Below are 23,391 nucleotides of genomic sequence, written 5' to 3'. Positions count from 1 at the left end.
GCTGCGGTAAATATCCCCAGCCTCCCCTAACAGGCTCACTCGACTCTCTCCGAAACCAAAAATGGCGGACACCTCCGAGCCGGTCCACCGCCGTCGCCGCGCGTAGGGGCCGCCGCCCTGCCCCCGCTGTAGCCCCTGGTCCCCCTACCTGCTGCCGCCCCTAGTCCCCCAACCTGGGCCGCCGTTCGTGCCCCCGCTGCGCTGCAGCTCGCAGCCCCAAGGCCACGGAGGCAGTGGCACCTGGTCCCCCACCTAGGCCGTCGCCCCTGTCCCCGCTGGGCTGCAGCTTGCGGTGCCCAAGGCCGCCGAGGCCGCCGCCCCTGCTCCTCCAGCTGAGGCCGCCGCCCCTGCAAGAGCAGGTGTGTCACCATCTACTCGTCGCCTCCATGTTCCTCTTGATACTTCTCTTGTTTTCTCCAAAATCCTCCTCCTTGACCCTCCATTTGTGCATATCTGAAACAACTGAAACAAGTCAGTCAGGTGAAGATTCATCCATGCGCAACAATCAATCCCTGCAGATAAAGAAGGTTCAAGTGCGGAAAACCCTTGCACACAAAGAAGGTAATTCCATTATCCCCTTTGCCATTGATTTTCTGATTGAGAATTAAATCAATGATGAGATGCATTGCTAGTTTATAACCGATTTCATCTTTTTTCTGAACATATGTTTTAGATGGGTCAAAGAAAATTATACTTGCAGTATTTCATGGACTACTGCCACTATATATGGAGGAGAAGATTAATTGGTGGTATTCTTGTGTGTCTGGCCATGTATCTATATAGGATTAAATCAAGAAAAAGAAGAAGGGCTATAACTTATGCTCCCATGATAGATAGAGATGTTGAAAGATTGACACGTCTAAATCGTTTGTATCATGGACATGGTACTGAGGCCAATTGCATAAGTGAGTTGCGTATGAGGAAAGCTGTCTTTCATAAACTATGTGATGAACTTAGATCACGTGCCTTGCTAGAGGACACTTTTCATGTGACAATAGAGGAACAAGTTGCCATGTTTATCCATTGTGTTGGGCACCATTGGTCAAAAAGATCAATTGGTTTCGAGTTCATGAGGTCAAGTGAAACTATTAGTAGGTATTTCCATCATGTTTTAGATGCCCTTTGTACCCTTGCTCGTGACCTCATATGCATCAGATCTATTGAGACACATTCAAAGATAACAAGTTCTCCGGACAGATTTCACCCTTATTTTGAGGTACATCAAAATTGACCATCAGTGTTTCCAATTTATTTTAGGTGTATATTAAGCTAATTTTCTTTTTGAAAAAAAAAATTTCGTAGCGATGCATAGGAGCCTTGGATGGTACACATATACCAGCCTGTGTACCTTTCCATATGCAAGATCGATTTAGGGGTAGAAAATGAATTACCACCCAAAATGTGCTAGAAGCAGTTGATTTTGACCTAAGATTCATATATGTTCTTGCCGGAGGGGAGGGCTCAGCCCATGATTCTTTTGTGCTTCAAGATGCTCTATCACGTCCTAATGGTCTTACCATACCACCAGGTAGGAATACGCCCATTATGTCCTAATACCTCCAATCTGAAACTTCACCTATATACTTAACTAATTTATCTATTAAAAAACAATGATGTAGGCAAATATTTACTAGCTGATGCTGGATATGCAGCAAGGCCTGGTGTATTACCCCCATACCGTGTGTCGGTACCCTGTAGCAGGGATACCCACTTCAACTGCAGCAAGACAAAACCCGCGTAGTTATCCGTAACCAGGCGGTGAAGGGCGGAGCAGCCGGGCCCAACGGGTCAGGCCCTTAACTCATCGGGCCAACGGCCTCGGACCCGCTCCCCGCTTGGGGACCGGTCCGGAGACGCCATGTGTCCCTGAGGAAGGGAAGCTCCGAGCTGACAGCCGAGGCCTCGGGCCCCCCATAGGTGTCCGAGACCTCCCACGTCCGTCCGGACCTCCCACGCGGTAGAACCAACATACCACCCGGGGGGTCCGTAGCCGCCACGTGTCCCGCAGGCGCGGGCACAGGCTCGAGCGCGAGTCTGCCGCTGGAAGACTCACCCACCCACTGCATTCAATGCGGGTGGTTGAGGCGTGCTCTGCCGCCGCGGCACGCGCGGCAGCCTTTGTCAGGCCTCACTGTGGACCGCGTATTACCAAAGTACACAGTGCAGCCGCCTGTGCCGCACCCACGCAGAGCCTCTCTACCGCATTAATTGGATACAACGGCACGACACTTTTCCATCATGCCGGCTACGCCGCAAGCTACGCGGCCCGTTCAGCTATGTGGCAGGCGATGCTGCTAGCTACGCCTGGCGCCGCTCCGACAAGACAACGCCTGGACATGCAGAACGGGGGATTCCTGGAGCAGGCAAGGAAATCCAGGAGTATGATCTCCTTCGCCTGCAACGCCATAATGTATGAACAGTATGTTGCTGTTACTGCATCGGTTGGGCTCACCTGTCGGGGACCCAACGGCCATGTACGCGCCTCCCTTGAGATATAAAAGGGTAGCGCTCGCTGTACACCACAGGCTCTCAAGGGCATACACGCAGACACGCTGGACTCAGCGCGAACTCTTCAGTCTTGAGCAATACAGCACATGGTGGATGTAAGGTATTACGCTCCGGCGGCCCGAACCACTCTAAACCTGCTGTGTTCATCGCATTCTTGAGCAAGATCGAACTAGTCGCTAGCTAACCCCCGAGTACTCTCGCTCTGGGCTTAGGCGGGTGCATTCCACCACCCGGCTGTGGTTTGCCACACCACGACATTTGGCGCGCCAGGTAGGGGAACTATAGCAGGTTTTGGTTCATCTCTTGCTCGTCTCCATGGTTCGGGTGGACGACGTGGAGATGACAGAGGGTGTGGCGTCCTCCACGCCACATGCCTCGCGCGTTCGTGCTCCAGGGGCAACCGTGCCTGTGGAGCAGCTACCGTCAGCGGCGGCGCGCGCTGCTCATCGGCAGGAGTCAGGGCGCCCGTCAAGGGCCCCCTCGCAAGCTACTAGCGGCGGAGCGCTGGCCGCAGCTAGGGAGTTGCTTCGCAACCCTCCGGCTGCTGCAGCCTCGCCAGACGCCCTGAGGCAGTGGCGGGACGACGTTGACCGTCTCCTCCATTTGGCTCAGGCCTCCCCCAGTTCTACAAAAACTGGGCAACGACCACCGTCTGGCAATGCGGTGGTACCTTACCACCGGCGCCAGGGTGGCGCGTTGGCATCCGTGCGCTCCCCCACAGTGAGGGGTGCACGGACAGAAGACCTGCGGGCGGAGCTCAACCGCAGGCGTGCGGGTGAGGACGCCCGCATCTCCGTGGAGAGGGCGCGAGAGCGCCGTCTCAATATTGAGGGCCGCAACCTCAACGCCGACTTGGACGTAGTGGCAACCAAGCCTCTGGTGAACGTTCGGATACAAACGGGCGCCCCGGTGGCTGGAGTGGGCTGTGCTGCGTTGGCGGAGCACCTCCGTGCGGTGGCATGGCCATCCAAGTTCCGCCGACACCTGCCGGAGAAGTACGACGGTACCACTAACCTGTCGGAATTCCCGCAGGTGTACGTTACCGCCATCACAGCAGCTGGTGGTAACGACGCCGTCATGGCGAGCTACTTTCATGTAGCCTTGTCTGGGCCAGCCTGGACCTGGCTCATGAATCTTACTCCTGGTACGATCTAGTCCTGGGAGGAGCTCTGTGCGAGGTTCACTGCGAACTTCGCCAGTGCGTACCAGCAGCATGGTGTGGAGGCCCACCTCCACGCCGTGAGGCAGAAACCCGGAGAGACGCTCCGGGCATTTATCTCGCGCTCCACCAAGGTACGGAGTACCATTCCTCGTATCTCCAATGCATATATTATCATTGCATTCCGACAGGGGGTACATGACGAGAAGATGCTCGAGAAGCTGGCGACGCACTAGGTGGAAAGCGTTACCACACTTTTCTCCTTGGCAGACAAGTGTGCCAGGGCCGCTGAGGGCCGCGCATGGCACTCAGCTCCCCAAGACGGAGACACCAAAGCTGGTGGCTCCGGCGCTACCGCCCAAGGCGGTGGCAAGAAGAAGAAGAACAGGAACCGGAGCCGCGGGGAGCCGCAACGTAGCGGTCCAGCCGTTGCGGTAGCAGCACCAGCTGCTGCGGCAGCGGCTGGGGGCCAGAACGCGCATGGCAAGCGTCCGCGCCCGCAGGGTGGCAGCGGAGGTTCATGCCCGGTGCATCCCACCGCACGCCACAGCGCCGCTGACTGCCGCGAGATCTAGAAGCTCGCCAAGCGGGTCAATGGGCGGCGTGAGCAGTCCTCCAAGGATGGCTCACCCCCTCTTTGGCAATGGCCTGGCAAGGAGAAGGCCTTCGATAGCGGGGCTGCGGCCGGGGAGAAGGAGCTGGGGTACCAATCGCCCGCTCGGGAGCTGAAGGGCGTGTACCACGACGACAACTCCGACTCCGACAACGACGACCGCCGCAAGAAGCTGTACGTAATGTACGGCAGAAGCTGGGAGCTTGTCTCCCGGCGGGATGTGAAGACCCTTCGCTGAGAGGTCCTTTCGGTGAAGCCGGGGGTCCCGAAGGCGGCGCCGCAGGTGGATGAACAGCACCATCTCCTTCAGGCCATCCGACTTCCTAGGGAATATGGCAGGGGCTGGTGTACTACCTCTAGTCACCACTCCTGTCATATCCAACGTGAGGCTCTATCACGTGCTGATCGACGGTGGGGCTGGCCTCAACGTCATCAGCTATGCAGCATTCAAGCAGCTGCAGATCCCGGAGTCCAAGCTGACTCCCTCTCGTCCATTCTCCGGAGTGGGCCCACATCCGGTGTTCCCTCTGGGGAGCATCACACTGCTGGTCACGTTCGGGACCGAGGAGAACTTCTGCACAGAGAGCGTTCTGTTCGATGTTGCGGAGGTGAACCTCCCATTCAACGCCATCATTGGTCGGCCGGCACTCTATCGCTTCATGGCCATTGCCCATTATGGGTATTTGGTCTTGAAGATGCCTTCCCCTGCCGGTGTCCTCACCGTGCGGGGTGATCGCACCGCTGCCGTCGCTGCAGTTGAGAGACTGCATGCTCTGGCGGCAGAGGCTGCACGATCCGAGGAGGACCCATCCACTTCGCAACCTAGGGCACCTACAAAGGCACCTAAGGTTTAGCCGTCTGATCCGGACGATGTTCCCGTGAAGACGGTGTAGATCGGAGCGGACTCCACTAGGACCACCCGCATCGCGGGGAACCTGGAGAAGAAATAGGAAGACGCTCATCACTTTCCTCTGGGCAAATGTGCACGTGTTCGCCTGGGAACCGTCACAGATGCCCAGGATCCCCAGGGAAGTGATCGAGCACAATCTGAGGATCCACCCTGATGCCACGCCGGTGCGCCAGAAGCCTCGGGAGCAGTCTGTTGAGTGGTAGAACTTCATTCGCGAAGAAGTCCGCAAGCTCCTACACGCTGGCTTCATCGATGAGGTCCACCACCCCGAGTGGTTGGCCAACCCGGTCGTTGTCCCAAAGGCCAACGGGAAGCTTCGGATGTGCATCGACTATACCAGCGTCAACAAGGCATGTCCTAGAGACCCCTATCCTCTTCCACGTATCGATCAAATCGTGGACTCCACGTCCGGGTGCGACCTTTTGTCTTTCCTAGATGCATACTCTGGTTTCCACCAGATTCAGATGTCTAGAGAGGATAGGAAGCATACTGCTTTTGTAATAGTAGATGGGCTTTATTGCTATATTGTTATGCCATATGGTCTACAGAATGCCTTACCCACGTTTGTACGAGCTATGAACAAAACCTTCTGTAATTTAATTAGAGATATTGTTGAGGTGTATGTTGATGACACTGCGGTCAAGACTAAGGTAGGGTCAACACTAGTTGAGGACATGTCTCTCGTCTTCAACAGGCTGCGTGTCACGCGCACGAAGCTGAATCCCGAGAAGTGCATCTTCGGCGTCTCGGCAGGCAAGCTGCTGGGTTTCCTGGTCTCACATCGAGGCATTGAGGCAAACCCAGCTAAGATCAAGGCGATCGAAGCGATGAGGCCTCCTAACCGCATCAAGGACACCCACAAGCTTACTGGATCTCTCGCCGCCCTTAGCCGCTTCATATCGAGGCTGGCTGAGAGGGCCCTCCCCTTCTTCAAGCTATTAAGGAGGTTCGGTCCATTCTCTTGGACCAAAGAGGTTGAGCAAGCCTTCTAGGAGTTGAAGCAGCATCTCACCTCACTGCCAGTATTGGTGGCTCCAAAGCCCGGTGAGACGTTGTTTCTGTATCTTGCTGCGTCCGCAGAGGCGGTCAGCATGGTGCTCGTCGCCGAAAGGACGGAGCAAGCTCGCCAGGGGAACACCAGGGTCTCCCCAGCCAAGGATGGTGAGCCAGACCCCGGACACGGGGGCCCGTCAGCCTCACCTCTGCCTGAAGGTCCGGACCCCGGACAAGGGGGTACGGAGGAGCCTCGACCCAGCGGGAACCCAGAACTGCTGGAGGCCCAAGGACCTGACATGGTAGATAAGGGCGAGCCGGACTCGGCCACCAGGTCCCGGACCATCCAAAAGCCAGTCTACTACGTCAGCGAAGTCCTCCACGAGGCGAAGGCCAGGTACCTTGAGACGCATAAGCTTATCTATGCGATACTTATTGCGTCCAGGAAACTGCGCCACTACTTTCAGGCACACCGAGTTGTCGTAGTGACCTCTTACCTGTTAAGAGCAATCTTGCACAACTCCAACGCCGCGGGCAATATCACCAAGTGGGCAGCAGAATTGGCTGAGTTCCAGTTGGACTTCCAACCTCGCCACGCAGTCAAAAGCCAGATCCTGGCTGATTTTATAGCAGAGTGGACTCCTTCCCCAAGCAATTCTGGGGGTCCGGACTTCAACGCCGGACCCCCGGAGCCGGAGATCAGGACATCAGTCTTTACCGAGCCCCACTGGACACTCTTCTTCGACGGGTCCGCCCGCAAGAAGTGGGCTGGAGCTGGTGTGGTCCTCATCGACCCAAACGGAGATCAGCTGAAGTACATGGTGCACCTTGAGTTCAAGGCCACCAACAACATGGCGGAGTACGAAGCCCTGATCTTTGACCTGACACAAGCCCTGTCTCTCGGGGTCCGGCAGCTTTTGGTGAAGGGGGACTCACAGCTAATCATCAAGCAGGTCCGAGGGGATTGCAGCTGCAACAATCCCCAACTCGCGGCATACCTCATCCACATGAGGAAGCTCGAGAAGGACTTCGACGCCTTGGAACTGCAACATGTTCCCCGCGAACTCAACTCAGCAGCATATGATCTCTCCGCAAGAGCATCTACCTGGGCATCCGTGCCCGAGGGCGTCTTCGAAAGACGGTTGCTGAGACCTACCGCCCAGCCTGCCGACTGGGTGAAGGGGATCAAGCTAGCACCTCGAAGCTAGCGGTCCCGGCGGCATACCACCTGTGGTGCCCGCTCTGGGTTGTGAGCTCTATCGAGGATCCTGGAGACCTCGTGGAGTCACTCCCACCTGCTCAGGGAAGCCCCGATGCATGGATCTCCGAGATCCGGGGCTACCTGAGGGACAACATTCTCCCTGATGACGATGTGTTCGCTGAGCGCATAGTCCGATTGGCTAAACGCTACGCAGTGGTAGAAGGGGATCTCTACCGCCGTGGCGCCAATGGTATCCTCATGCGGTGCATTTCCTAGGGAAAGGGCCGCGAGTTGCTCGCGGAGATCCATGGAGGCGAGTGCGGAAGTCATTCATCATCTCACACTCTAGTTGGCAAGGCCTTTCGGCATGGCTTCTACTGGCCGACAGCACTCCAGGATGCGGCTGAGCTGGTAAAGTCCTGCAAAGCATGCCAGTTCCATGCAAAACAAATACACACACCGGCTCAAGCTCTACAAATGATCCTGCCCTCATGGCCATTTGCCGTGTGGGGTGTGGATATCCTGGGGCCTTTCCCCCGGGCCGTCGGTGGGTACCGCGTTCCTCTACGTCGCCATCGACAAGTTCACAAAGTGGCCGGAGGTTACCCCTGTGGTGAACATCACCAAAAAGTCGATAGTCGCATTCCTCAAATCCATTGTGTGCAGATTTGGCGTCCCAAACCACATCATTGCGGACAACGGGACCCAATTCAAATGCAGACTCTTCCAAGAGTACTGCGAGGACATCGGCATCCAGATATGCTTTGCGTCCGTGGCACATCCCCGCAGCAATAGACAGGTTGAGAGAGCAAATGCAGAGATCCTCAGGGGACTCAAGACCTGGACCTACAACTGCTTGAAGAAGCTTGGTGCCAAATGGGTTGAAGAGCTCCCGTGTGTGCTATGGGGTAACCGGACCACACCCAGCCGAGCCACCGGGGAGACTCCATTCTTCCTGGTCTACAGGGCTGAAGCATGCCTTCCCCCAGAAATTCACCTGGGCTCACCACAGGTCCGGGCTTCTGACGAATCCATGCAGGAGCAGCAGCGGTGTGATGATGTGGACTTCGTCGATGAATGAAGGTGGCGAGCAGCAATTCGAAATGCACGCTGCAACCAGGCGCTCCGGCGCTATCATCAACGGTTCGTGCACAGTAGGGAGCTCTGGGCTGGTGACCTCGTCCTGAGGTGGATTCTGAACCGAACAGGGCTCCACAAACTCTCCCCCAGCTGGGAGGGGCCCTTCAAGGTCACAGAGGTGTGCCGGCCCGGATGCGTCCGCCTTGCCACTGAAGATGGTTCGCCGCTGCCCAACCCATGGAACATAGAGCATTTGCGTAAGTTTTACACTTAGGCAGAGCAGGGAAATGAATTTTTCCTTTGTAATAAGATAGAGTCAGCGTGCGGCCCAGAGCGGTTGGGGTCCGCCCCCGTAAACCCGACCTCTGCCATCCATCGCACCAACGACTAGCATTAACGCGCGGCCCAGAGCGGTAGAGGTCCGCCCTCGTAAACCCGGCCTCTGGCATCCATCGCGCAAGCCATGTATATCAGGTTGCAAAGGAAAGATTTTCTCCCAGTTCTGTCTCTGTGTCAAAATTTAATTTCGCATTTCAATTCTCGAGATTTTACTTTTCTAGCCCCCGCGCGGGCTTCCACTCTGGTCGCTACAACTAAGATCTGTATTGAGTTGCTGGACTGTCGTACAGATCCGGACCCTCTTGCTGCTGGAGGGGGGTCCGGACCCCTAGGGACCTCCTCTGAAGAGGGAGTGCTTGTTTCTTGGGGTGGTCCGGAGTCCTGTGTAGCCGCTTAGCCGGTTCTGTACCCAAAGCCTACACACTCCACCGCCCTGTAACAAGTGCTCTAGTACCTGGAGCTGGGTAATTAGGGGCTCGGACCTCGTTCTAGCTCAAGAGTTGGCTTCCTATGTCCTACACGGCAGGTCCAGCTCCATATCTCAAAGGATTGAGTACGACAGAATGACCTCACCCACTGCTAGGAAGGGTCTGGAGCATTGGAGCCAGGTCCAGAAAAATCGTGTTGTTTCCTGGAGTGGTCCGGAGACCTGTGTAGCACCTTAGCCTGGTTCCGCACCTTAAGCCTACACACTCCACCACTCTGTAACAAGCACAGAATTGCCTGGACCTATGCATCTGGAGCTCCAGACCTCGTGCGAGCCTGGGGGCCGGTCCAGAATAGGTTCCGCGGGCCTGCTACTAAGCTGTAACTTTGAAGGGGTACACAGGCTAAACCTTGACTGGTGGTAGCCAGCCTCAAACCATTGAGCCTACCTACCAGGGGGTCCTGGCATTCGCTTTAAGGTTTCATGCAGATCGAGGTTCAGTCTCGGTGGTAGACAGACTCAAAACAACTGAGTCTATCTCCCAGGGGGCCGGGGCATTCGCTTTGAGCCAGACATCAAGGATCGATCTTGCATACGTCAAACAGCTAGGTTGCAGTATCATTACTACCATTCAAGCAAGTTGATTCTTCTCTCTGTAGTTCTTTCTGCTACAGGGAAGGGAACAAGACGCTCGCTCGGCTTGCAAACTATGCTACACCTATGCCCAAGGACGCTCGCCCAATCTCATACGGGGGTCCGGAATATCTTTCTACGGCTCGAGTGGCAGATAGGTCCAAACAACTGAACCTATCCGCCAGGGGGCCAGGGCGCCGGGGTGCTGCATACCGCAAACCAGCAACTGACAAACAGCTAAGTTGAAATTTTCTTCTATTTCAAAATTTTCAAATAGTACAATGTTTGTTACATAACGTAAAAGGAAAAAAGTACAATGCCCAGCTCAAGGGTTTGCAGGCTCCCGCTTGAAGTAGGCGGCAACGAAGTCGACGACCTCCCCCACGCTGTCCCGAGCGGCAGCCTCCGTCTCCGCTACAGGGCCATCGACCACGGGCGTCAGCGAGATGGCCGGGTCGTGGCTCCGGAGGTAGGTCAGGATGTGTTCCGCCACCATTCGGATCAGCTCCTGGTCCTCGGCTTCAAGCTGGCCAGCAAGGACTGGCTCCAGACGCCGGAGCCTATCCAAAGCGGAGTTCAGCACTGTGAGGGCGTCAGCTATCGAAGCTGGCGGCTCCGCCACTTGGATTGGGCTCATTCCAAGTGGCACCAATACTAAGCTCGCTTCGGTCGCCCATTCAGCGATTTGCTGGGCCCCCGCGCGCTGGTCCTCCTGGAGCTTCCGGACCGCCTCCTGGACCGCCTCGTGCACCCGGGTGTCCAGAGCTGCCTTGGCCGCTTCCACCTCGCGGGACCTCTCCTCGAGCTCAGCCTTCCTCTTCTCCGCCGACTCCTTCTACTTTTTAAGGGAGTCGCGCTGGCGCCCAAGCAGCTTCTCCATGTTGGCGGTGAGGGACTCCTGCTTGTCGAGGGACTTCCGGTCCTCCTCCAGCTCCGCCTCGGCAACAGCCAGCTTGCTGGCCCTCTCCTGCAGTTGCTCGCACCATCCCTGCAGAGTTGCAGAGAGATTGTCGAGCTCCTGCCTCCGGACCTCGAGACCCTGGTTGCGAGTCTCAAGCTCGAACCGTTGTGCCGCGAGGCCAGTCTCAAGTTCGGACCGCTGAGCCGCGAAGCTGACAACCTCCAGGGCAAAGGCCTCCTCCCGCTGCGCAAGGGATTTTTCCCGGCTCGATACTACGAACTCCCGGTCAAACACCTTCCGAAGGTTGACTCGGTAGGCCTCTTGGTCGGCCTTGAGTTTGGACCGAGCTTTCGCAGCATGGGAGGCTTCAGCCTTCGTGTGCGCCTCCAGGCGGGTGTGCTAGTCGGAAAGGCGCTGGTGTTCGCTCTCCAGGGCAGCCCACTCCCACCAGAAGGCCGCCTCTGTAGAAGAGGTTGTCTCCTCTATCGACCGCCGGACCTGGACCAGCACCTGGGGGAGGGGAGTCGCTCCCTCCTCTGGGGGTTGGAGCTGCAGGAGCCGCTTTCCAAAGACCACCTCCAACTCCTCCTTTGCAACAGGACTGGAGCTGGAGGTGGGAGCTTCCGGCGCAAGCATCGGGGCCTCGGTAGTCATTGTGCTCGCCGCTGCAGCACTGGTTGCCGTCGCACTCGCCGCCGCCAAATCCGGTGCCGGCGCAACTGTCGCCGTAGCCGGGGGCTCGAGGCCACTGCGTCGGGTGTAGCTTCATCCAGCACTGGCGCCTCCGCCACTGCTGCGTCGGGTGCGGCTGCGCCCAGCACTGGCGCCTCCGCCGCTGCATCCGGTGCGGCTGTGCCCAGCACTGGCACCTCCGCTGCCGCTGCGTCGGGTGCGGCTGCGCCCAGCACTGGCACATCCGCCGCCGCTGCATCGGGCATAGCCGAACCTGTTGTTTTCGCGCCTGCTGTCGCTCCCGCTGTCACCATCGAGGCCCGGGTCGCCTGGGCACCAGCCGACGAGCCAGCGATGGTGGAAGAACTGGTTGGACGAGGAGCCCTGGCAACAAGGAAAAGAAGCCTTCAGCAAAAAACAGAGCACCTAGAATAAGGGGAGTGAGCAGAATAACACTAACCCAGAAGCGCCGGGTATCCAGCGACCACGGAGGCTCGACGACTGCTTCTGTTGTTGCCGTTGCTCCCGGGGCGGCGATGGTGGCGCAACCCGGGACTGTTCCCGCTGTTGCTCCTGCGGCTGCTCCTGTTGTTGCAGCCGCTGCTGCTTCCGTGGCTGCTGTTGCTGTTGCTGCTGCTGTTGCTCCTGCGGCTGCTCCCGTTGTTGTTGCTGCTGTTGCTTCCGTGGCCGCTGCTGCTGCTGCCGGAGGGAGCTATCTCTCGGTAGTGATGGTGGAGGCGCGGTCCCGTGAGGTCCCGTCACCCCTGAGTAACCTGCGCCGGCCTGCATCTCCCGACGACGTGCCAGAACTGCTCCGGGGCTGGCTGGGACCGCTGGTGGCGGTGCTCCAGGTCACGGCCTGCTTGCCCTTTGTAGTGGGGCCGGACCCCGCAGCGCTCCGAATAGCTTGGTCTCTGGACATGCCAGGGATCCGGAGCCCACGGTTCGGGTCGCCTCCGGTCTGGCGTGCGGGCAGCCCGCCGTCGTCGAGAGTTGGCAGGGTAGCCAGCACCGCTGTCCTCAGGTGCGAGTCCTCGCAGAGGGGGACGACGCACTGAGGAAGGAGTTCGTAGGGATGCATAGGAGCCTTGGATGGTACACATATACCAGCCTGTGTACCTTTCCATATGCAAGATCGATTTAGGGGTAGAAAATGAATTACCACCCAAATTGTGCTAGAAGCAGTTGATTTTGACCTAAGATTCATATATGTTCTTGCCGGATGGGAGGGCTCAGCCCATGATTCTTTTGTGCTTCAAGATGCTCTATCACGTCCTAATGGTCTTACCATACCACCAGGTAGGAATACGCCCATTATGTCCTAATACCTCCAATCTGAAACTTCACCTATATACTTAACTAATTTATCTATTAAAAAACAATGATGTAGGCAAATATTTTCTAGCTGATGCTGGATATGCAGCAAGGCCTGGTGTATTACCCCCATACCGTGTGTCGGTACCCTGTAGCAGGGATACCCACTTCACCTGCAGCAAGGCAAGGCCCGCGTAGTTATCCGTAACCACGCGGTGAAGGGCGGTGAAGGGCGGAGCAGCTGGGCCCCACGGGTCAGGCCCTTACCTCACCGGGCCAACGGCCCCGGACCCGCTCCCCGCTTGGGGACGGGTCCGGAGATGCCACGTGTCCCTGAGGAAGGGAAGCTCCGAGCTGACAGCCGAGGCCTCGGGCCCCCCATAGGGGTCCGAGACGTCCCACGTCCGTCCGGACCTCCCACACGGTAGAACCAACATACCACCTGGAGGGTCCGGAGCCGCCACGTGTCCCGCAGGCGCGTGCACAGGCTCGAGCGCGAGTCTTCCGCTGGAAGACTCGCCCACCCACCGCATTCAATGCGGGTGGTTGATGCGTGCTCTGCCGCCGCGGCACGCGCGGCAGCCTTTGTCAGGCCTCACTGTGGACCGCGTATTACCAAGGTACATAGTGCAGCCGCCTGTGCCGCACCCGCGCAGAGCCCCTCTGCCGCATTAATTGGATACGACGGCACGACACTTTTCCATCATGCCGGCTACGCCGCAAGCTACACGGCCCGTTCAGCTACGTGGCAGGCGACGCCGCTAGCTACGTCTGGCGCCGCTCCGACAAGACAGTGCTTGGACATGCAGAACGGGGGATTCCTGGAGCAGGCAAGGAAATCCAGGAGTATGATCTCCTTCGCCTGCAACGCCATAATGTATGAACAGTTGTCACTCCCAGAAATTTTTGAATTTCAGGATGTGATTAAAATTAGAAATAAAACAACAATTTTCTCATGATTTTAAAATTTTTGCAACATTTATTTTCTTTACAGGGAATTTAGTAAAAATAAATAAAGATTGTTTGTTTTTATAAAATTAAACAAGGTTGTTTTGTTTGTTTCGCACTCATGCCGCTTTGCATTGTTTTATTGCTTGTTGTTCAATTTGAATTTGAATTCTCTGAATTTGAATTTGAATTGAATTGTTTGAATCTCGTTGTTGAAAAAAAAACCTCTCCCTCCTTCCCTATCGCTTTTGGCCCAACCCACCTCCCTCTCCCTTTCTTTTTCTTCTCCCGCGGCCCAAACCCCCCTCCCGCCGGCCCACTTTCCTCTCTCGGCCCAGATCGATGCCTCCTCCTCTCTGCCGCCGACAGGCGGGCCCTGCCTGTCGGGGTCATCTTCCTCCCCGTGGGCGACGTGGACTCCGGGAGTCCGGCCGCCGCCACACGCCTCCCCACGCCGCGCCTTGGTCGGCACACCAAGGATCCCCTACGGGCCCTATAAATAGCGCCCGCACAACCCCCTTAGCCTCTCCTAGTCGCAGCCGCCGCCTCGCAAACCCTAGCCCTAAATCACCGCCGCCATTAGAGCTCCACTCGAGCTCGGAGCACCGTGGAGCCGCCGCCCCGCTGCTCTTCTTCGACGTTTGGACGCCGCTGTGGCTCCGCCGAGTGGTAAAGCACCTCCCTGTCCTGTTTTCTCCCTCTGCCTCGCTCTACTCTGCCCGATTTTTGCTCGCCGGAGTGCCGCGTCGCCGCTCCGCCACTGCGCTCGCCCGTCACCGCCTTTGCGCGTCGCACACACCCTGCCATCGGGTTCTCCGCATCGTGCGCGTGCTCCCTAACCCAAGCCCGAGCCGAAACCCTGTCCGGATGGCCGTTTTGGCCTGCGCCGGCGACCCCGCCGCCGCCTAGCGTGCCGCCGGCCGCGCCCAGCGCCGCCGCTACCCCGCCCCAAATTGCCCTGGTCGTCCAGATCTAATCCAACGGCCCCGATTAGATCTGACCCGAGGTCAACAGATCTAGTACCAGTCAACCGTGGCATATTTGCAAAAGAACCCCTCGGTTTCATGCAAATCAACCCGTGGTCCATGCTTGGTGAAAAGAATTTACAAACCAGTTATTTCTTTTATGGTTTAACCCCTGAGTTTCTCCAAAATAGGACCCGCCATCCTTAGTGCGTTGTTTTGCAAGCTAGCCCCTGTAGTTTAGGTTTAATTTTGTTTTAGTCCCTGGTTTCTTTAGAGCTAGCCCTTGGAAGTTTAAATCTATCGCAAAAGCTGAAGAGCAGTAAGAGTAGCTTTTCGTTGGAGAAAGGCAAGCGACCCTAACCATACTTCTATCTATGCTTTATTTACAAGATGATATGATTTAATTGGAACATGTAGAACCACCCAAGAAAATAGTACAACCACAATACTATATGGCTCTGGTCTTGGCTGATTAATTAGAGACTCTAGCTTGTGACAGTCTTACCGAAAGGGCAAGAGGGGATGCATCGACGGGATATAGCTCGGTCCTCTTGGGGCAATTGGTATTGTTTAATGGTCCTTTGGCAAGGTACCACCTCATTAGGACAGTGTTATGACCGCTTTGGCTTGAAACCTTAGCGGATTGTCATGGGTTAGGGAATCTTTGTAAAGGCCTCGTAGCGTCCCTATGCAATCACACCTCGGAAGTGTGGTATTGTGCCTGATCAGCACATATGCGTGGTTGGGTTCAAAGTTCTTCGGAACTTTTATGCGAATTGTGGTGAAAGTGTACAACCTCTGCAGAGTTAAAGCTAACCGGTTAGCCGTGCTCACGGTCAAGAGCGGCTTGGACCCTCACATGATTAATAAACTTAAAGATGGATATAAATCACATTCTGGTTATTTCTTGTGGCCTTGCTGAGTACCAACCATAAGTGTACACACCCTTGCTTACTGCTGCTCAGAAGAAAAAGTTGCTGTGAAGTCTTTTGAAGATGTTGCTGAGTTCTAGGCGTACGCAACCCCCAGTTGATTGCCTGTGAAGTTTGAAGCCTCCATTTCCAGGATAAGCTGTATAACTCTAATAGTGTTTTAATTATTTTAGTTTCTCTTTTTCGTGATACTGTTACTGATTATTCACTTATGATGTCTCTATATGTATGAAACTTGATCCTGGCATACATATAGATATGCATTCGGTTTTCTCCTTAAAACTAGGTGTGACAGAAGTGGTATTAGAGTTGTATCGACTGTAGGATGTAAGCCTAGATAGCAATGGCCATGTTCTAAGGTTTCTTTTGATATCAAATCTATTCCTGCTTGTTCTTTGACCCCCTTCATTGAATATTCTCTCTCCTTAACTATTTTCTTTTCTCAATCAACCTTGACAATCTTTTCTCACCTATCTATCTTATCATTTGCATTTTCTAGTTTGCAAATGTAAAAAAAATCTTAAACTTTCTATTGTCCTCTTGATAAATTTTCTCTTTGATAATCAATTCTTGGTCAATTACCCTTTGTTGTTTCTCAACACCCTCAATCCTTCCGTTTATTCTTCTCTCCCCTGGACACTCCTTGATTTTCTTAAAAATTTATCTTTGTTGATATATCCTTCTTTTCTTTATTTTATCTAGTTTTCTACCTTGAGCCTCTCCTCTTCTTTCCGAATAAATATCGCTTTGGATTCATCTCTTGACTTGAATTCCAAAGTATCTTTTCTGATTCAAAATTGTGTAGATATTTCATGCCACGTACCCTAATGCCTGTGCAAGCCATCTGAAGAATGAAGCTACTAGTTCATCTTGAGGAGTCAAGTCGAACCAATTGGAATCATACCACTTGCCCACAATCCTGCTCAAGTTGGATGAAGGATTCAGAGCGCCACCAAAGAATCAAGTCTGAAGCCTGAGCAAGGTTATGACACTCTCACTACCACTACAATCACGAAGGTGGAGTCAACGCTGGACACGCTGAAGGAGGCACGTGTCATCCACGACGAAGCTGGAAGATATAATCAAGCTTAGGATAATCCCTTCTAACTCTATTAACAACGTTTAGCATCGTCTTTGACTATGTTGACTGGTGGAATTCGGTGTTTGCATGATGATGCTTGTCTTTATGACTTTGTTTGATTCGCTTCTTTGTAATGATTGTTGGTGTATTGTGGGTCTTCTACCTACAATGTCATCAGATGCTTAGCTGGGTTCTTCATTTGTACCTCCCACCTCCTTGTTGTCCTCCGTCTTTCTACCCAATCCTTTGAAAGAAGTCAAGAAGGAAGTTCAAGGTTGACAGTAATAGTAAAGATCTCCAAGCATCTGCAACAGTCGGCAAATGAAAGCAAGCTAAAGTCAAGAATACTCTTTTCCTTTTTGCTACCCCCATGTCTTTCTCCGCTCCACCTTGTTTCATTTAACAATCATTACCACCACAAGTTGGTGAAGATGTATCATGGACTTTACCTTGCTATTCGATCTTCTTTATCATTTATTCTCTCTACTAACCTTATCCCTGCCACCCAGCCAGATGGCGAGCCTCAACAGAAATCCAGAAGATAGAGCCAATGAAGGTGACCTCAACGTTCCAGCACAAACTCAGAGGCTACAAGCAATGGCTCCGATCATGGCAAACATCCAGCAGCATATTCCAGAGCAAGCCTTATTCCCTAAGAACTGCAACACAACCATCGGTGATAACCATTCAGCCTCATCTGCTCTGTTACCGCCACCGTTTGATAAAGAGAAGCTATTAGCCATGCAGGCTCAAGTGTTACAAGGAAGGTTGCAGTCTAAAACACCAACCTCAGGTGACATGGAGATGACCAAGGCAGAATTCCCCACCGGACCAGTGGAGAGGCAAGTAGCTGAAGCATAGAACAATGAAAAGCGTAAGAGAAACTATGAAGCATCAAAGCCACAGATAGAGGAACAATATGAGATTAGTAAGACTTCAGAAAAGTGCCAATGTTGTGAGCATTATGGTCGTCGGTGTCTACAAGAAGATAGCTTAATGACCGCAGAAGCAAGGCAACGTTATCATTTAGATATCAATAGAAAGTTATCTATGCACGTTCCAAACCTAGAAGGAGTTACTCAAGCTGAAGATAGAAATCCGACTATAAATCTCGAGGATTGGACTATCACTTTCAAAGAATATCAGCTTAAAAGAAGCAAGCAGCCTAAGAAACAAATTAGTAAAACAAGCCAAGAGAAGATGGAGTTACCACAACCATTGGCAGATAACGGTACTCAACTCAGTTCCAATCAACCACAGCCAAAAGTTGTTCAACCTCCATGTGACCCCTCCGCCAAAAAGGATCCTGATGTACAACCCATTCCACCAAGAGTTGTGGAGGAGCAGAAAACTAGTCGGGATGGACGTGTTAAAAGAATAGTGTGCTTTAAATGTGGTGAAAAGGGCTACTATGCCAACAGATGTTCCACAAAGCGATGAAGCCAGGATGGGTATGCTAAGAGAATGAGTTCTGTATGTAGTAAAGAAGGGCACTATGCCAATGGATGTCCAACAAAGCATAAGAATGACTAGATCCCGTGATCTTGGATTATATTGCGTCAAGTGTGGAGAAGATGGACATCTTGCCAGTTGGTGTGAAAAGGAAAATGATAATTAACTCCATGACAGAAGTATATGAAGACTTGAGAGGTGATACAAGACCCCAAACCAGAAGAAACAATCAAGCTCTTTTCAAATCACTTTATCAAGATACGAAGGATGGGCCAACGAAGCTGAGGAAAAAAATGGATAGTTTAAAAAAAATGTAATTGGACAGAGTATCCGTGAAGTGTTTTGTGTGAGTTACCAGGAATTAAGAAGTATACATTGTAAGAGGAAATGATCGAGAAGGAAGATAATATGTGTTGGATACTACCCACCTAAACCATTGTCTCTTGCTAGCCTTGTGAATCTCAGGACGAGATTCCTTTTAAGGGGGTAGTTCTGTCACACCCTGAAATTTTTGAATTTCAGGATGTGATTAAAATTAGAAATAAAACAACAATTTTCTCATGATTTTAAAATTTTCGCAACATTTATTTTCTTTACAGGGAATTTAGTAAAAATAAATAAAGATTGTTTGTTTTTATAAAATTAAACAAGGTTGTTTTGTTTGTTTTGCACTCATACCGCTTTGCATTGTTTTATTGCTTGTTGTTCAATTTGAATTTGAATTCTCTGAATTTGAATTTGAATTGAATTGTATGAATCTCGTTGTTGAAAAAAAAACCTCTCTCTCCTTCCCTATAGCTTTTGGCCCAACCCACCTCCCTCTCCCTTTCTTTTTCTTCTCCCGCGGCCCAAACCTCCTCCCGCCGGCCCACTTCCCTCTCTCGGCCCAGATCGGCGCCCCCTCTGTAACACCCGGTTTATAAAAGAACATAAACCGAGCAATCATATACGTGCCAGGATCAAGTCACACGTATATACAACAGAATGAACAGTATATCATAGCACATATCATGTAAAAAGACATATTAAAGCGAATACGAATGTTATTTATTACATTAATGACAAAAATGTCTGATACAGCGGAAGCGAAGTACAAAAATACGATAAAAGCTCTCCGAAGCTGAAGCAGGGCGCCATAGGGACGTCGACTGGGAGACGAACGCCTAGAAGTCCTCGTAGTCCTGGTAGCGCTGGACGAACTCCCTCGTGTCGGCAGGAACTGAGCAGCAGTAGCGTAGCCAAGAGGAAAAAGTAGAGAAGAGGCAAGGGTGAGTACACAACTTGTACTCAACAAGTATAACACAAACTATGAGGCTCTAAGGTTGGCTGACTCAACTGCATTAGCTTTTAATCTTGGCAAAATTTTATTAAAGCTATTTACTACAAGTTGATGAGTTACCATTAACCCAGTTACATAGTAATTAATCAGAATTAGAAACTACTGAGAACCAAACCGAAACCAAGCCACCACGGTAAACCCCGAGAGGCACCCCCTCGTCGAAAGGGGCTAACCCCACTAATCAAAAGGAGGATTTGGGCCGCTCATAACCGTGAGCACGGCTAGTATACCAGTTTTACACTCTGCAGAGGTTGCGCATTTTTACCCACAAGTCGTGAGCTACGCTAGAGGTTCATCACACTTCCTTAGGTGAGATGACTAGCGACTCACTACAAGGCCGTTACAAAGAATCTCGCTGGTACGGCGTAACCGCGAGAGTTAGGTCAGTGACGATGGGGCCCACCTCCGGGGGTACAAGCACAGGGGCGCAATCCAAGCACAGACCAAGCCGGAGGAGCAGGGACCATTGAAGCTTACTACTCTTGCCCCGCAGGTAAGTTACTCCAAACCAAAAAGACCTAATTAGTAAGCCAAGTCTATCCCATTCTAGCCTTGTGGTAGCGCTGTTGTCCCAGGTTGTCGCTCTATGAACCGGTCCTTATGGAGAGTGGCCAACTAGGCAGTAAGCACCGTGCTGGCCCCCTAAACCATGTTTCTAACAAAACCAGTTTTAACGAGAAGTGAGCCACTCAAGCCACACAGAGTGCCACTCTCGGAATTAAATTCAAGTAAACCATTAATCAATTTAATTAAAAAGGACCAGAGTGTGTTATAGCGCGGCACCTAGCACAACTAACCAAAATGCAACCCAAAGGTATATATAAAGGATATAAAGTGGCTAGGAAATCCTTATAGGCATACAGTATTAAAATGCAGTATGAAAATGTATTTAAAAGTGGTGGGTTGTTCATGTTATACTTGCCTTCCTCGTACTGCTCTGGCTGCTGCTCAAAGTGCTCGGAAGACGGCTGCTCCAGGTACTGGTACTGGGGCTCCTCAGATGGATCAACGTCTACTCACGAACACATGGCCAAAACAATGCACAAAAATAAGCATACAAGCAAACACTAATAAAAACTAAGAAACAGTACACCAATACATAAAAACAGTACACTAAACTAGTCTAAAGCTATTCTACGCGTTACAACAATCGTGTGGATATAAAGAACGCTAAAATCGGAGCTAAAACGCATTTTCTAGGCTAAAAACAAGTTCTAGGGGCTTATTTGTAAGAAAAACAGGGTTCCAGGGACTTTTCTGCAAAAACCGAGGACTAAAATGTAATTAAACTATAGATCCAGGGTCTGACACGTAAAGCTGCCAAGGGTGGACGGCGGGTTCAATTTTAAAGAAGTTCAGGGGGCTGCGCGTTAAATCCAGGACTTAAATCTAATTAGTTTTAAACTCAGGTGTACCGCGGGTTGATTACCCAAAAGGACAGGGGCTCTTTAGCAAGTTTTCCAGGCCGAACCGGTACCTTCAGATCAGGACCGTTGGATCCAGATCTGGCGGCTTAGATCTATACGTGGCACGATCTAATCGCGGACGTCCGTGAGGGATCGGACAGCCAGGACTGGCTGGGCGCGCGGGACGGCGGCGCAGGACACCGGCAACCTTGCTCCGCGGTGGAGCTTCACCGGAGCACGCCGAACTTATCCGTCCGGGGCTAGATTCGACTCGATCTTGGCCTGGGATGGAGTACGCGGCATGCGTAATCCACCTGGGCCTCGTGCGCGGGGCGGGGAGGCCTGCAAGGGGCTCGCCACGGCGAGGCTGGGGTGTGGGCGGCGGTGGAACGCCGGCGTGAGGTGTTCTAGGACCTAGGGTGCACGACAAGGCCTACAAGCTAGCGCAAATGGTAGGGAAGACTGTGCTAGTGCTCACCAGGGGCGCGGGGCGGCGGATTCGGCGCGCAGGGTGGTCGTCGAGGAGGAAATCGCGGCGGCGCAGGGGTGGGTCGGCGGTGCCCCTCCACGAAGAATTCCGTGCGCAGCGGGGCCGAGGACGGGGAAGGAGGGGTCGACAGCGCTCCTGACTCCAAGGTGAAGTCGTGGCGTCGACTCGCGGAGGCGGAGCGGCGGCGGATGTGCGTGCCCCCGGCGGCGCAGGCTCTCTGCTCCGACTCCTGGAACGCGGGCGGCGCGGCTAGGGCTTTGGGGTGGCGGCGCTAGTGGAATAGGATGCGGGGGGGTCCTTGGGGTGCTAATTATAGGGCGGCGGCCAACCTAGGCGTGCGCGCCCGGTTTGGAAGGCCGGCGAGATCCCAGGCGGGGGTCGCGGGCGGGCGTTGCGGGAGGAGGAGGACGGCCCTGACGCGTGGGGTCGGCCTGTCAGTGGGGCGACGCGCGCGAGCGGCGGGGCAGTGGGCGCACGCTGGCAGGCGGGCCCGGGCGAGTGCGGGGTGAGAGGCGGGCGCGCTGGCGTGGGCCTGGTGTCGCGGCTGAGCGAGCGTGCTGGGCCGGCGGATTGGGCTGGGCTCGGGAGAAAGGAAGTGGGCCGCGGGGAGAGGCTGGGTCGGCCCAAGCGCGGGAAAGGGAGAAGGAGTTGGGTTGGGCCCGGTTAGTGTGGGGTTTGGGTTTGAATTTTTGGGTTCCTTTCCTTTTCCATTTCTTTTTCCTTTCTAAATCTAATTCAAACAAAGTTTGAATTCAAATATAAATTTGAATTCAAACCACACCCAATTAAAAGTATGCACCAGCATGAATGCACAATAAATTTTTAAACCTAAACAAATTTTTAATTACTTGTGAAACAAAATTAGATAAAATGCAAGGCTAAACACAATAAACCTTAGAAATTTAAATAAAGCCAATTAAATTTATTAAAAAAATGCTGAAGTTTAAGTTAGGGTGTTACAGACCCTACCCCCCTAAAGAAAATCTTGTCCCCGAGATTTAGCTGGGCTGGCTAATAAAGAGATCTGGATATGTCTTCCTCAGCTCATCTTCTCGCTCCCATGTAGCCTCAGCTTCACTGTGATGACTCCACTGAACTCTGTACATCCTGATGCGCTTGTTCCGAGTAACCCTCTCTGATGTCTCCAGAATCTTCACCGGATGCTCAGTATAAGTCAGATCTTCCTGCACATCGACTCCATCCAGGGGTGCCTGCTCCTTGGGTACTCGCAGACACCTCTTCAGCTGAGATATATGGAAGACATCATGAACTCCCGAGAGACTAAGAGGTAACTCCAGGCGATAAGCAACTTCGCCTTTCCGCTCTAGCACCTTGAATGGCCCCACATACCGAGGTGCTAACTTCCCTTTGACATTGAATCTGCGGATTCCTCTCATCGGAGACACCTTCAGGTACACATAATCACCAACACTGAAGGTCAGGTCTCTCCGCTTGCCATCAGCATAGCTCTTCTGTCTGCTCTGTGCAATCCTCAGATTTTCTCGCACAGCCTGAACCATCTGCTCTGCATCATCTATGATCTCAGGGCCAAAGAGCTGCTTCTCGCCAATCTGATCCCAATAGAGAGGAGTCCTGCACTTTCTGCCATACAATGCCTCGAAGGGGGACTTCTTCAGACTGGCCTGGTAGCTGTTGTTATATGAGAACTCAGCATATGAAAGGCACTTATCCCAACTAGTACCGTAATGAATGGCACAAGCTCTCAGCATATCCTCCAACACTTGGTTGGTTCTCTCTGTCTGCCCATCTGTCTGAGGGTGATAAGCCGTACTGAAGCGCAGCTTCGTATCCAACGAATCATGAAGCTGCTCCCAGAACCGAGAAGTGAACTGAGACCCTCTGTCAGATATGATCTTCTTAGGCACACCATGTAAGCAGACAATCCGAGAGATGTACAACTCTGCAAGTCTAGCACCGGAGTAAGTAGTGTTCACCGGAATGAAGTGAGCAACCTTCGTCAATCGATCCACTACTACCCAAATCGAGTTGTACCCTTTCTGAGTACGA

The 23,391-nt window shown here is 53.1% G+C and overlaps 1 protein-coding gene across 2 annotated transcripts in view; it reads left to right on the top strand.

The window, feature by feature from the left end:
• Positions 1 to 23,391, top strand: part of LOC120672634 — a 36,513-nt gene continuing 13,122 nt past the window's right edge. The window contains exons 1-2 of one of the 2 annotated variants that reach the window (XM_039953143.1): positions 1 to 359; positions 477 to 561. In XM_039953143.1, coding sequence (XP_039809077.1) covers positions 495 to 561 — 67 coding nt within the window. In that variant the 5' untranslated portion in view covers positions 1 to 359; positions 477 to 494. The other variant, XM_039953142.1, reaches the window with a different exon arrangement.

The sequence above is a fragment of the Panicum virgatum genome, chromosome 5N, assembly GCF_016808335.1.
Source record: "Panicum virgatum strain AP13 chromosome 5N, P.virgatum_v5, whole genome shotgun sequence".
Taxonomy (NCBI): Eukaryota; Viridiplantae; Streptophyta; class Magnoliopsida; order Poales; family Poaceae; genus Panicum; species Panicum virgatum.
The sequence above is the reverse complement of the archived record's forward strand: the minus strand, read 5'-3'. Positions and strand labels throughout refer to the sequence as shown.